This window comes from Metopolophium dirhodum, chromosome 3 (assembly GCF_019925205.1).
Source record: "Metopolophium dirhodum isolate CAU chromosome 3, ASM1992520v1, whole genome shotgun sequence".
NCBI lineage: Eukaryota > Metazoa > Arthropoda > Insecta > Hemiptera > Aphididae > Metopolophium > Metopolophium dirhodum.
This window is the reverse complement of record NC_083562.1, coordinates 24,334,465-24,351,029: the sequence shown is the minus strand read 5'-3', so window position 1 is coordinate 24,351,029 and position 16,565 is coordinate 24,334,465. Positions and strand designations below refer to the sequence as shown.

The 16,565-nt window shown below is 27.0% G+C and overlaps 1 protein-coding gene across 1 annotated transcript; it reads left to right on the top strand.

Moving 5' to 3' along the window:
* Positions 1 to 2,384: 2,384 nt before the first annotated feature.
* Positions 2,385 to 13,518, top strand: LOC132941963 (low specificity L-threonine aldolase-like). Its single transcript, XM_061010229.1, has 10 exons — positions 2,385 to 2,468; positions 3,912 to 3,975; positions 4,667 to 4,787; positions 8,202 to 8,285; positions 9,075 to 9,166; positions 9,238 to 9,423; positions 10,037 to 10,230; positions 10,315 to 10,451; positions 12,037 to 12,161; positions 12,994 to 13,518. Exons 2-10 carry the CDS (start codon positions 3,946 to 3,948, stop codon positions 13,168 to 13,170), a joined length of 1,146 nt encoding a protein of 381 aa, XP_060866212.1. The 5' UTR covers positions 2,385 to 2,468; positions 3,912 to 3,945; the 3' UTR covers positions 13,171 to 13,518.
* The last annotated feature ends 3,047 nt before the right edge of the window (positions 13,519 to 16,565 follow it).

Genomic DNA, 16,565 nt, shown 5'->3' with positions numbered 1-16,565 from the left:
AATTTGTTCGTCAAAACGTTTCTCATTTGTGTACTTTAGTAGGCAAATATTATTAAATAATAACCTCATAATAAATTATAGTAGGTTTTTTTAAGACCGATAAACAAAATATCCGAAAACGAACAATATTAAACGTTTATATTTATTGTTTTATAAATTATATAGTTAAAAAAAATTGTTTTAATTCAATTTATGATTTATTATATTATTAAAGAATAGTTTTACAAGGTTTATTAGTATATTATATAATATAATAGATAAATATTAATAAAATATTACAGTGAAGTAGTGAATTATAAGAAAAATATTACAATTTACTGTATAACAGTCTCAATACATACTAATGGTTTTACTTAGGTAAGTACTTTATCTCAATAATTTTATTTTTCTTAATTTTATCATTTTTAGGGAAATTGGGAAGTAAAAATACTCAATTACAACACGTACGTAATATAAATATACAAATTACAAGGTGAGACACTAAGATATAAACTATATGAACCAGCGTTTTATTTATTTCCAAAAATAACTACATTTTTGTTTAACACTTATTTATATTTTCCCAAATGTATTTTTATGTCATTTTTAATACAGTTAATACATTAAGACAGTCAATCTGGCAAATAAAATACTTTTATACGTTCTAAAAACAATTATAACTTAAATCAAACATAATTATTAATTGATTAAAAATAAATTAAATTAAAATTTTCACATAATAATGTTCGTAGTATATACAATACTCTATAGGGACTGGGCAGGGTCTCTATCGCTGACTCGCCAACTGTCTAAATCGAAAGTATCCGTCGACTTGTTATGAAAGCCCACACCGGATATGTATATAGATGATTTTCACATTCACATGAACAATTTTTATACAATATATACTAGATATCTACACCAGGAGGAAATAATGTTCTTGCCAAAATGGCTAAGCCAAGAAAAAACTATACAAACATGAATTGGAGAGAAAGTTTCCGATATCAGGCAGAACTATTACCTCCTTATACCAAATTTATTAATCAACTTCAAACATTTTCGAACATAAAAAAGGTGGATAAGTGGATGTCGCTCTACTGTACAGTAGGTTGCAAGTGGGTCACTGTAATGGAAAGTGTTAAATTTTAATTCAATGATATAATATCATTGTATAAGAAAAACGATTCTGAGCGAAAACGGTCAGTCAGCCTATGATATTACCAAGTATATTTGATGATATTATTGTGAATAAAATAAACTCAATAAAGTAATTTATATATTATAACCTATTTACGTGGAGCCTTGTTTTAAATTTTCTATCCCTAGCCATAAAAGTTAAACATTTTATACATTTTTAACTACAAAATAATTAATAAATTATAAATTTGATAAATGTTGTCAACATTTGAACTTTAAATGCTTATAAAAAAAAATTGTGACTATGTATTTTTAATATTTTTCAACTGTTATTAGAACGATGAGCCTTATATTAAATTTTCATGCTTTTTACCCAACAAAAAATTTTTTATTGATATTTATAGAAAAAAAAACTAAAAAAATTGAAAACTGACAATGTCCGTAAACCGCTCAAAAAGAGTCAAAATATTTTCAAAATTGTATGGTGTATAGAAAATGCTAATATAAACATTCAGTGAAATTTTCAAGTATCTACAGTCATTCGTTTTTAAATTACAATAAAATAAGAAAATTGCTTTTGAAAACTACTGGGAAATTTTTATTTTTGACCCCCCAAAGTACCAACTAGATTCACTTTCCTATCAGAAAAGTTACTGTTGAAGAAAATCCAAGCACTTTTACTGTCCTAAAAGGTGATGACAGACACAAAAATAAAAAAAAAAATTAAAAAAAAAATAAAAAACACACATCATTGTAAAATCAATACATTCATCGCTTCGCTCAGAATCTAATATGAATAGAAATACGGAAAAAAAATTCAATTTCAAATGTCTTTAAATTACACAAGAAGTGTCAAACTATTATAAAATAAATATTTGGTGAAAATGTCAAGTATCTATAGTTCTTTGATTTTAAATTACAGCAAAAAAAAATCGGTTAAGGAAAAATAGTAAATTAACGGATGAACATTCAATGTTGTAAAACTTTGAACTTTAAACACTCAAAAAATATAAGTTTGTGTTTGAACACCTCCTAATTAGTTTCTTTGGACGCTCTCGATTCATAAAAATATGTGTGGTTCAAAATGTATGTAATAAATGCATCATACAAAGATATTATATGTTTTTAATTAAATATTAGATATATTTAAAATATTACATTGATTTTGTTCAAAGTATTGTAAGGTACCCAATTTAACGGTTTAATTCTAGTTTATTTTATGAATTCTGGCAACACTGAATCAGACAATCTATAAAAACCTCATAGCTTCTCTGCCATCGCCCTCCAAATTGTTAATATTTTTTTAACCGCTCAACAGCCCAGCTGCAGTTTCATAAAATTGAATTCTAGAGGTAAGTGTTCAATCAATTTTAAAACATTTTTTTCTTACCAAATAATTATTTTTATCGTCTTTTATTTTTAATTATAATAAGATATTTAGGTTATTTCTAAATATTTGGAAACAACCAAAATTGTCAGCCTACATAAATGTAATTTAAATAATTAAATTTCTAACCATAATTTTTGTTAACAATTTAGATAAAAAAATAATATTAAGATAGCTATAAATTATTAGTTTTCTAATACACTCACTCACTGGTAAACGACTTTTCACTCTCTCCGAATTCCGATCTAGTTTTTGGGTGTCTAATACTATTACATAGGTAGTGTTTATATTCTTATAGGTATGTGACCAAGCGTACCTATTCCTTCACTTTTTTTCAATTTATTATTGAGATTTTTGCAGTACGTTTAACAAGTTTTTTCCCAATAAATTTGAGAGTGGTGATAGTTGGTCATAACGACGACAAATAAAAGTATGGTAAAGGAAGGGAGAAGTAGATTTAAAAAAGTGCAGCTTCCACTGGAAGTTTTCTTCTACAGATGTTCTTTTATACAAGCTCTGGTTCTTAACACCAGTTTGTCTGGCTATTTTCTACCTGCAACTCGTGGCTTTAATTTTTTTTTGGTATACATTTTTACATAATATTATTTATAGGTAGGTATAATTTATACCTAAATGGCTAAATATGTATATATATGTTTTTATAAATTACTTTTGTAGGGCTTAATATTTACACGTAAATGTCCATATGGGATTAGGTTGGTGCTCGAATATTTTTGATTTGTAATATTTAATGTAGATAGTATTTCAATTATGCCTGCAGAATGGATAAGCATTCGATACATTTATTACAATACTATTGACTTTTCGTGTTTGTAGTTTAGCACACACTTCTTATGAGGGGAGTGATTAGTTAGTAAGAAGCAAACATTTTCTAATAGTTAACTGTACGTTATAAAATTGAATATACTTTGCAGTACCTATAGTTCATAAATCATAATATATTATTGAACCATCATTATTCTACGAAAAATACGAACAAATTACAAAAAGGAATCATTTTTTTTATTTACAACATGGTAATGCGTACCAAATTTTCAATACGATATAAAAAAACATCACTAACATACTCGAGACGGTCGGTCCCCTCGGAATAATTTAATTCGCTTATAATAATATGAGAATAATGTCCGTATTTTTATTAACATCCGTTGTTTTCTACGATCTACGTAGGTACCTAAACAATAGTGAAATTATAGTATGTTGGTCATATTTAATATTGATGTTATGATACAATATTGTGTTATGTTATAAAGTTTTTAAGCCCCGAAGTAGTTTTGGAACACATTGACTATTGATCTTTCTAAATATTAATTTTTCTTATAATACTAATACCATAAAATTGCAATTATAGTATTGCGAATTTTATACTTTTTTAATTGTGTTTTAGTGGTTATAAGCAAACATTTTCTGAAAGAAATATCATGAGTGAACATCGAGAATCATCCAAAATAGTTAGTATATTTCAATACTTGTAAATTAATATATTTATTTACCTACATATTATACATTATACCTATACATAAAATAAAATCAATATTTAAATTAAAATCCTTCAATACAATAAGTAGCACATCGATCCTCATCTATCAAAATACACCAGAACATTTTTGAAAAATAAACATATATTTACTTAGCTTTAAGTTTTGCTAATATTCTTAGTCAGCTATAAATAAGTTACCCAATATTTTTATTATGGTATCAAATATCTACAATATTAAATATAGTATACATCTACTGCTATTACTTAAATAAACGGCCAATTTTTCAAATAAAATATTTAATCGATCACCATAAACAGTTATTTTTTACGTATTTAATACTGATAGTATAATAATCCTAATAAAATCTTATACACATCATTTTATTACTGTAGGGACATATTTTAGTAAGTAATAAGTCTTATTTTCACGAAGGACGTGTGGAAACAGACGATTTTTCTTGTATTTATTATATATTAAATTAATTGTAACTAGTTTTTAAAGCTGTTTAAATAGATGGTATAAATATTTATTCCGTTAAAATTCCCCTCGATACCACTATCATGATGTTATTTTTCCTTAAACATAGTGTTGTCCTCAAAATACAATAAAAAATTTAAATAATTAATCAACTTTTAAATTTTATTATTTAACTGATTTGTAGCCTGTTAAGGTTGTTGACTTAATAAGTGACACAGTTACAAAACCAGACATCCATATGCGGCAAGCCATGTTTGAAGCAGAAGTTGGAGACGATGGCTACCGAGAAGACCCAACCGTAAATTGTACGTATTAATGTAACGTAATCACTAATCAGTTATCAGTATTATAGTGTATAAGTGCATAAAATTGTTTTAAACAATTATTAATCTTTGGATTAGTTTGTTGGCAAAGACGCCTGCAGAAATATAATGCTGCAGGGGAGCCAAATAAAAACACCTCAGATAATAAATTTGAATTTCTATATAATAATTAACACAAATAGGCAATACTAAAAATTTTATTAGTTCAAAATACTAATGTGAAAATCTAAAATAACACATCTTACATGAAAAATAACTGTAATCTGTATTATGTTAAAATATATAATAAATAACAATACAAAATAATTACATACAAGGACTGAAGGACTGAAGGACTAGTAGATACTAAATACAAAAATAGGTAGCAAATTGAAAATTTTTCAATCAACAATCAGAAACCCATTATCATTGATCACGTGCTACCACAAATACACCATAGACCTTATACTAAGTACCTATATAGAGCCTATGAGATATACATAATTGTAACAGTTTATTATCTAATACTTAGATATCCATGCATGAATCGGTTTCATTTGGTACCACAGGCATATAAAATAATAATATTGTTTCTGTGTTTAATACCTATTTGAGATAAATAAATAATAATTATCTAGTGGACAACCTTATCCAAATTAAATTTTTGGCGTCTTAAACATCAGAGAATGTATTTCTTTAATGTACATGTATTGTGTAGGCACAGTTATCTAGATCAAGTAGATAACCGTATAGTTACGTGGTCTTATATATCTCCAAAAACGTGAATTTATAATTATTTCTTTTTAGCAATCACATAAGTCATGAACAACAATGATAACAATTTTAAAAATGCATTTATTATTACAAACAATTTATACGTGATATAGCATATATGTATATACAGTGTGTTCTCGTAAACATGGTACACTTTATAATTAAATTACCCTATTAGGTACTCCGTATTTCTATTCATATTAGATTCTGAGCGAAGCGATGAATGTATTGATTTTACAATGATGTGTGTTTTTTTTTTATTTTTTTATTTTTTTTTTTATTTTTGTGTCTGTTATCACCTTTTAGGACAGTAAAAGTGCTTGGATTTTCTTCAATAGTAACTTTTCTGATAGGAAAGTGAATCTAGTTGGTACTTTGGGGGGGGTCAAAAGTAAAAATTTCCCAGTAGTTTTCACAAGCGACGTGAAAAACAAAAGAAAAATTAAGAAAAAACGGGAATTTTTACGCAAAATCTGTTTTCGAGAAAATCGAATTTGGTTTTTGGTGTAACTCTAAAACAAATGAACGTATATACATGAAATTTTCACTGAATGCTTATATTAGCATTTTCTATACACCAGAAAATATTTTGACTCTTTTTGAGCGGTTTACGGACATTGTGAGTTTTCAATTTTTTTAGTTTTTTTTTCTATAAATATCAATAAAATTTTATCTGTTGAGTAAAAAAGCTTGAAAATTTAATAAAAGGCTCCTAAGTTATTGTTTCAAAGGTAGATGGAAAAAATTAAAAATCCTTAGTCACAGTTTTAATTTATAAGCATTTAAAGTTCAAATGTTGACAAAATACGGAAAAATCACGAAAATTAGCAAATTATTTTGAGTTGAGAATTCAAAAAAATTTTTCTTTTTAAATCTAAGATTTTGAAATGTAATATAAGATTACTCATAAGTTTGTCTACCTTTATCAAAAAAAAAATGTCTACAAGAAATTTAAATTAAATTTTTATGAGCGTCTGAAATTTATATTTTTACAACATTTGATATTTACTCGATTTCTCATGTAACAATTTTCTTATTTTATTGTAATTAAAAAACGAATGACTGTAGATACTTGAAAATTTCACTGAATGTTTATATTAGCATTTTCTATACACCATAAAATGTTGAAAATATTTTGACTCTTTTTGAGCTGTTTACGGACATTGTCAGTTTTCAATTTTTTTAATTTTTTTTTCTATAAATATCAATAAAAAAATTTTTGTAGGGTAAAAAAGCGTGAAAATTTAATATAAGGCTCCTGATATATCGTTCTAATAGCAGTTGAAAAATATTAAAAATACATAGGCACAATTTTTTTTTATAAGCATTTAAAGTTCAAATTTTGACAACATTTATCAAATTTATAATTTATTAATTATTTTGTAGTTAAAATGTATAAAATGTTTAACTTTTATGGCTAAGGATTGAAAATTTAAAACAAGGCTCCACGTAAATAGGTTATATATAAATTACTTTATTCACAATAATATCATCAATACTTGGTAATATCATAGGCTGACTGACCGTTTTCGCTCAGAATCGTTTTTCTTATACAATGATATTATATCATTGAATTCAAATTTAACACCATCCATTACGGTGACCCACTTGTAACCTACTGTACAGCAGAGCGACATCCACTTATCCACCTTTTTTTGAATTATGTTTTCGGGACATGAAACTAGAGTAGGTACTAGACTTTTTACATGGGAGGGGGGAATGGCCACCACGACCTTGTTAATCTTGTAAATCAAAAAGGAATAACCGTTTATAAACACTTGAAATGTTCACCAGTTTTTTTATTTTTCTAGACATGAACTAAATATTTAATAAGTATTTGGCATTTACCATTTTTTTTATGCAAATTCAAATATTGGCGAAATTGAATTTTTTTTTATTCAAAAATGTACTGTCTATTAAAAAGTGTATTGAAAATAAGTAATTGTGAACTAAGGTGTACTAAACCCAAAGTACATCAATCTAGTACCGTATTTTATGTTTGTTTTCTTTTTCTCTGGTGAAGTTGGCATATTATACTGTTATATGGTTATATAACTTATAATATAATAATAAGTTTTAGGTTCTTTTTAATATTATAATTTTAAGAGAGAATTTTTATCTTGTATTTAAGAAAAAACCATTGAAAAAATTCTTTAATACAATAGAGATAATTTTGTTACCTTTAAATTTAAAATTGGTTAATTTACTCTAATATCATTATATCAAAACTGATGAAACTAAATGCGAACAGCTGAACATACATTTGATAAATGCATATTATATTATGCTTAACATTTATGAATGAATATGTCCACTTAAAAATAAATACACAAACCATGGAACAATTTAAAATTATAAGTACCTAGATATTTTGTTAATTCTGAAATAAATTATATAATCACTTTCTAAACGCCAGGTATTGAAAATAGAATATTGTTCAATCAGTTAGCCAAACCATACTAACTAAGGTATATTATGTACTCTATATGTAAACTCAAACTATAGGATATAAATTAATCCTTATAGTTGCACCGCCATGCTGCAGTAATTTATATACTTAAATATAACTACTCAATTACTTAATGGTATTATTTATATTTTTTTAAGTATACCTACAACTGACTCTTTTTTTTGATTATATAGTATTGGAAAATAAATCATCAACACTTTTTGGAAAAGAAGCAGCATTATTTCTACCAAGCGGCGTCATGGGAAATTTAGTTGCAAGTAATTTGTATTTATAACAATAACATAAAAAAATATTTGCAGAAACATATATTTTACCTCTATAGTTTTTATAACTCTAAGCTAGCTAACACAATTTTGTGTTTTCAACACTTACATATTTTATGTTGATGATATAATAATTGTGTGAAATACTCAAATATCTAGATTTTTTCAATTGTGTCAATAATTAAAAAAAAAATAGTCTGTGACTAATTGACATGGATTAATTTGCGACAAATTTACATGTGTAATTGTCATCATTCTTGACTCAGATGATTATGAATGCCGGTTATTTTTCAAAGTCATCATTGGAAATTTATTCATATTTTTTACATGCTTTTATTTATAAAAAAAAGTCATTGTTTTTATAGTTACAAAATAAACACAGCTAATGAAAATATTAGGTATCTTATACTTTAATGATATATACATATCTATGTGAATACAGGTATTTATCAACTGTTATAAATATTTAATAACAATATACATTTTATTACTTAAGTGATTGTGTCAACGTACATTTGGGGTAAAGAAATCGGAATCAGTATTCTTTTTTTAAATTCTTTGTTTTAGCACTAAATTAAGTTAATTGTTGAGACGATAATTGAGAACTGTTTAAAATCGAAAATTTTTATTAAGGAATATAAGTATAATATTTAAAAATTTATAAAACAGAATTACAAATGTGAAAAAAAACTTGAAAAGTGCGTCTATTAGTCCTGGTGGCCCGGACGCCCGGTCACCAATAAAAATAACAGAGCTTATGTTAAAATAACACTTAAATTTCAGTGATAGCTCACATGAACGATCAACGAGGATGTGAAGTACTAGTTGGTAACAAAAGTCACATTTTGCTGTGGGAACAGAGTGGAGCTGCGCAGGTTAAATTTCTATTTATTTTGGTAGTTTGTCTACTACCTAATATTAATGTATAGGTATTTTCATTAACCAGTTTGCAGGTTTGCAAATGCGAGAAGTTAGAAATTTATCAGATGGTTCATTAGATATGACAGAATTACGTGAAAAATTTCGGCCATCGAATCCACTTGATTATGAATCTCACACATCATTAGTTTGCATAGAAAACACCCACAACTATCTTGGTGGTGTAGTAATTCCTCTTGAGTGGCTTGATCAAGTAAAATAAACTTTATAAGTTTTGCTTATTTAATCTGCGGGTCTGCGTCTAGTATATTACTTCTTCATTTTTTTTTTTGTTTAATCAGTATTTCTACGTTTAATCGTATTAGGTTTATGCCATTAGTCATTACCTATAGAGATCAGTAAAACTTATATCAATTACTAAATTATATAACTAAGGCTTTTACTAACGAACAAGAGTCGTTTACTCAAGTACTCTAACTAAAACAAAAAACTACTTCACATACGAATTTTTCCCGTTTTTTAAATTTTAATTATGTTAAAAAAGAGATTGATAATAAATGTACAAATGTAAATTTATAAGTCAAATGTAGAGCCAAATTTAAATCTTAAATTATTTTGGACTTTTAGTAGGTCATGACGTATTGCGCATGTACCTTATACACAAAAACTTAGTTAAAAGTAACACATTTCCTCAGTTAATTGTTTAATATCTCCACAAATATTTACTTGAATAGTTTACATTTTACAAGGTAAGGTAAATATTTATAAAAATAACTGATAATTAAAAACAAAACATATTATAATATGATATAATCAACCAAGTTATAATAAATTCCTGTTTAACCATATACTTGGTTTTTATTTAGCTAGGAAAATTTACTAAGGAAAAAAACGTCCCTTTACATATGGACGGGGCTCGAGTGTTCAACGCAGCCGTTCACTTGGGTGTCCCCGTCAGTCGAGTAGCTGAACACTGTGATTCCGTGACGTTCTGTCTGAGTAAAGGGCTCGGGGCACCCATTGGTGCGGTTTTGGTGGGCAACAAAATGTTTATAGAAAGGTAATGAATCCGTCTGCCATATTAATTTCTAAAACCACACTGAAAACAATATTATTATTTTAAATGTCCGTTGTCCGTGTTTAGGTGCCGAAGAATCAGAAAATCCTTGGGTGGGTCTATGCGCCAATCCGGTATCGTGGCCGCAGCTGGCGTGTACGCATTAGATAACTGCGTGGAAAGATTGGCCGTGGATCACTGGCACGCCAAGAAAATTGGACATGGTATATAATTGTGTATTTTTGTTTTATAAAATCGCACTCGTTTTACTATTTACCACGTCAAACGCGAATAGCCGGGTACTAAAAGAGTTCAGCTTTAAGCACACTGAAATAGTGAAATCTAGATCTAGCACCAAGAATATCGCATAATAGTACATTAGTAAGTAAACACAGTATAGTAACACAGTATCTATAATCATAATATTGTTTTCGATAATTGTATGCACGTATATTTACTATTTAGTTCAAGTTAGCAAATATTTTATAATACATGAATTTAAATACAAAAAGATGCTTTTCACAGTTAAGTAGCTATAAACACTCATTGTTTCTAATATTTTAAACTAGTCTGAAAAATGGAGGTCACGATAAATTCTAAAAATATTATTATTTATGTACCAGGCCTTAATTTTTATCATAATTTGTTTGTTGACAAATCTGTCTAACAACTAAGTAACAACTCACAAATATTACAACTTGTATTTTATTGGTTCAATAGGTGGATTCAAACAATTTTCTTAAAACATTGATGTACCATGTACAACATAATGTGTCATTATGTCAATATGTTAAGTATTGAACTACTTAACAGTTTTATTAGTAAGGATTTAAAGTTTAAATGAACTTGGACAATAGACTGTGCTATATGCCTATATACATAGGCGCAATTTGGGGGGGGGCTTGGGTGTGCCCAATTTTGAAATTAGCAGCCCCAAATATTTTCATGTTAATTAACATTTTAATAGTCATTATGTATAAAAAACAGTTTTTGTTATGTTATTTTTTATTTATATTTATAAATAATATTATTATTTAAAAACTAATCAAGTGATATTCTGATGAAACGTTTGTGTATGTAGAGTGTAGACGGGTAATACGTAAAGACGTGTAATAAAAACATAAAATCATAGTGAACATTTTAAATTTAGATTATTTGTAAATACCGTAGCGGTGTCGATAACACCCGTTCGTACAGCAATTCGGTGAAAACGCATCGCTGGACACATTTGCAGTGTGACAAAATATATTAGTTAGAATACTATATATTTCTATGGAGAAACGCCAATTTACTATTGAAACTGTTATAATTTTATCATTGATAATGATAGTAAATAATTCTATTTAAACTAGTGACCAATGTTTTCGAATTGCTATTTACTTGTATTTATCGTCTACATAAGTGCATAAGTTTACATATGATAATATGACAAAAAAAATAGAGGGACTTCAGCACCCCCAGTTTTTTCATTAAAATTGCACCCCTGCCTATATATTTACTTAGATAATTACACAGTATATCTTTAGATTATAATATTTAAAGACAATTTGTGCCTATGATTTAAATGAATAATCATTATCTATTATATACAGTAGGTATAGTATAATAGCACATAGTATATTGTACATAGTGTGTTAGTCATAGGCGCAATTTGGGGGTCAATTTAAATGTATTCATTCTTAAATCCACTTACTAAAAAAATTATGCGGGTCTGTAATGATTTCATAAATTTAGCCCCCCCCCCCCCCCAAATCAGTTGTCCAAATTGCGCCTATGGTGTTAGTAAAACGAAACAGTTATTTTTTGCAGCTATCCATCAAATGGCTAGTCCTGACGTGTCTGTTAACCTGGAGAAAATCGATACCAATATATTAATTATAAAGTTAAACAATTCGGAGATCAAGTCAGCTGACCTCTACAACATGCTGTTGAAGGTAAACAGTTTATCATTGGCGTAATTTGGGAGTTAAGGGCGTGTGACATTTTCAAAATATTGAGGTTAATTTTATGGCCAATTTATACCTATCATATTTACTAATTGTAAAATAAATTATTATGATATTTATCATTGAATTCAAATGTAACACATCTATAAGTTATTACAATATTACAGTGATCTACAAACTACTCAACAACAAAGTACACTTGACACCTACTATACCCACGCACAGCAGAACGTTACTTATACTTGCCCGCTTTTCATTGTAACTCTGTAACAACAGACACAATAACAATAGGAGCTAAAAATAAAATAACCATCTCTTATATTTATCCGTAATTTTAAAACTTACCTCTGAAATTATTTTATATTTTACACTTTTTTTGATTACTTTATTATAGCCATCTTATTTAGACGTTAAGTGTTGTAATTCATTAATTCAATTTGTTCAACCCTTCTAGAAAAATCTAAAAGGATTCCACTGCCTCAAAAAATGTATTTATGTCTACGATAATAGGTACATTTAAAATTATACAAGACGGTAATATTGTATTAAGATACGAAGAAAATTAGCTCACGAGTGGTTTTTTTTTTTAATTCTATGGACTGGTTAAACTTTTACAACCCCCCCCCCCCCCCCCTTCACCACTCCACCATCACCACCCTTATTAAAAACTGAAATGACACAATAAGTAAAAAAATGTTTCACCACTTTAGTCTGTAGAACTGTAGGTATAACCTGTAGGTAGTAGGTCACTATATTAATGTAAGTTAGGAACCTATATTATATTATGTGCAGTATGATCTGTATTATTTATATTATACAGGTAGACAACGAGGGTGATGATAATCTGCACAAAGTAAATTTAACGTCTGTTCGAATTTCATATTTATACGAAGGATGTGTGAGGTTGGTTTTGCACAAGAACATTTCCGAGGAAGACGTGGATATGGCTATTGAAAAAATAAAATACGTAATTGGAAAAATCAGTTTATTGAATTAAATTATTTTGCTTCACAGACAAAATATAATATCAAAAATAAAAGGGGAAATCAGCACATTCATATTGTATGAAACAGATAGCAAGCTGACAACGGAAGAATATTTATAATTAATAATAATATGTTGCATATTTATTAGTTATTAATATGATAACATACATAGAATATAAAAATAACTGAAATCAAACGAAATTTTCTTTTTATAAAATAGCTTGTGTTATTAATTGAATTTAATGTTAAGCGCACATTTATATTATCAATAATATTATAATCTTTTATTATTTGAATGTATCTTATATAACTTTTATTATTTATTTTGATAAAAAAAATATATATATATTTAAATTAGATATTATCTATACAAATAAGAAACGTATAAAATCCTAGGGCTAAGATTAAAAAAAAATCTTTAAATGTTATTATAAGAATTAAAACGTTTTCAACATTTTACATCTAACTTTTAAGATTCTAACCGGAGTGATGATTTACAATATGTATTTTATTTTGTGTCTGTCATGACAATTTGAAGTAGAAAGATGCTTATTTTTTTATTTTTGTGCCTGTCATCACCTTTTAGGACAGTAAAAGTGCTTGGATTTTCTTCAACAGTAACTTTTCTGATAGGAAAGTGAATCTAGTTCATACTTTGGGGGGGTCAAAAGTAAAAACTTCCCAGTAGTTTTCAAAAACGACGTGAAAAACAAAAGGAAATTAAGGAAAAACGGGAATTTTTACGCAAAATCTGTTTTTGAGAAAATCGATTTTGGTTTTTGGTGTAACTCTAAAACAAATGACCGTAGGGACATGAAATTTTGACTGAATGTTTATATTAGCATTTTCTATACACCATAAAATTTACAAAATATTTTGACTCTTTTTGAGCTGTTTACGGCCATTGTCAGTTTTCAATTTTTTTAGTTTTTTTTCTATAAATATCAATAAAATTTTATCTGTTGAGTAAAAAAGCTTGAAAATTTAATAAAAGGCTCCTAAGTTATTGTTTCAAAGGTAGATACAAAAAATGAAAAATCCTTAGTCACAGTTTTTAATTATAAGCATTTAAAGTTCAAATGTTGACAAAATACGGAAAAATCACGAAAATTAGCAAATTATTTTGAGTTGAGAATTCAAAAAAATTTTTCTTTTTAAATCTAAGATTTTGAAATGTAATATAAGATTACTCATAAGTTTGTCTACCTTTATCAAAAAAAAAATGTCTACAAGAAACTTAAATTAAATTTTTATGAGCGTCTGAAATTTATATTTTTACAACATTTGATATTTACTCGATTTCTCATGTAACAATTTTCTTATTTTATTGTAATTAAAAAACGAATGACTATTACTATACTTGACTATAGATGATTTTTTTAGTTTTTTTTTCTATTAATATTAATAAAAAGTTTTTTGTTGGGTAAAAAAGCGTGAAAATTGAATATAAGGCTCCTGGTATATCGTTCTAATAGCAGTTGAAAAATATTAAAAATACATAGGCACAATTTTTTTTTATAAGCATTTAAAGTTCAAATTTTGACAACATTTATCAAATTTATAATTTATTAATTATTTTGTAGTTAAAAATGTATAAAATGTTTAACTTTTATGGCTAAGGATTGAAAATTTAAAACAAGACTCCACGTAAATAGGTTATATATAAATTACTTTATTCACAATAATATCATCAAATATACTTGGTAATATCATAGGCTGACTGACCGTTTTTGCTTGGAATCGTTTTTCTTTTACAATGATATTATATCATTGAATTCAAATTTAACACCATCCATTACAGTGACCCACTTGTAACCTACTGTACAGCAGATCGACATCCACTTATCCACCTTTTCTTATTTCGTTTTTATTCGAAAACTATTAACCGTAGGTACTTGAAATTTTCATCAAATGTTTATTTTATAATTTTCTATAAGTACATGATAAAATGTTCAAAATATTTTGAATTGTTTTGAGTTATTTATACTTTATAGACATTTTCAACTTTTTTAGTTTTAGATTCTGAGCGGACCGATGACAGTATTTTGTTCTATAAATTTCAATACAATTTGATTCGTTGGGTCAAAAAGCTTGAAAATGTAATACAAGGTTCGTTATAAGTTGTTATAATACCAGTTGATAAATATCATTAGGTACGATGTTTTTTATAAGAACCTATTTTAAGTTGAAATTTTGACAACATTTATCAAAGTACGAAAATTCTCAAATTTGTTGTAATTAAAAAATTATAAATTGTTCAATTTTTATTCGTATTGAAAATTTAAAACAAGGATTCTCATAAATAATTCATACTGTGACCAAAAATTCTAAAAATTACACACAGTTATTTTTTTACAGACATTTGAAGTTCAAATTTAAACGAAATTGCATATAAAACCAAGTACCTATTATGATTTTTTTTTAGTTTTTTTGTTCTTATTTAAAAATATTATTTGTAGGTATATGAATCTTTTTTTTGGCAAAAATGAATTTAACTTACTGTTGAAGGTACTAATGCCTAATAGTAAAATAAAGTACTTGAATCAAAATAATATCATCAAATATACATATTTGGTAATATCATAGGCTGACAGACCATTTTTACTCAGAATCGTTTTTCGTATACAATAATGATTTTACATCATTGAACTCAAATTTAATACCATCCTTTACAGTGATTCACTTGTTACAGTTGTCCTACTGTTACAGTTGTACGACACACACGATTTTTCAAATATGATTCATGTACTGTTTATATTATTATCTAATGAAATGTTATGGCACATTTACATTTTACATTAGTAAATATATTTATGTAGGTACTTACTACATATGCAATAGGTATACAATATACATAAACATATTATACATAACTCATAAGGGCTATTATGATATTTATCACATTTCATGGAACTTTTAGTCAAAGCAATGGAAAGGATAATTACTAGGTATGACATATTTTCAGTGTTAAGTACAATAAACATGCAAGATTTTCAAGGAAGAAATTTGAGTTCAAGAGCGTTCAAGAAGTTACGTGTGCAATATACAAGCGATACGTACGGTGACCAATATCGGTCTCAGACTTCGATACGAGCCGGTACGTATAACTATTTCTGTCGGTACGTAACTATTTCAAATCGATGCGTATCTTGAAAATCTTCATGTTTTATTCAAAATGGTTTACTATTTTACTAGGTACTTTGGCAGTTGGGGTACCTCGTACCTACTATTATTTATTATTATATACATTGGAGAATACGTTATCAAATAAATATACAAATATATAATATATATTATATACTATTTTTACTATTTTACTATAAACATACATAATCAATATAATGTAGGTACATACTACATTGTACATTTCGGTTTGATGGATCTCTTATTGGTATTCGCCCCTTAA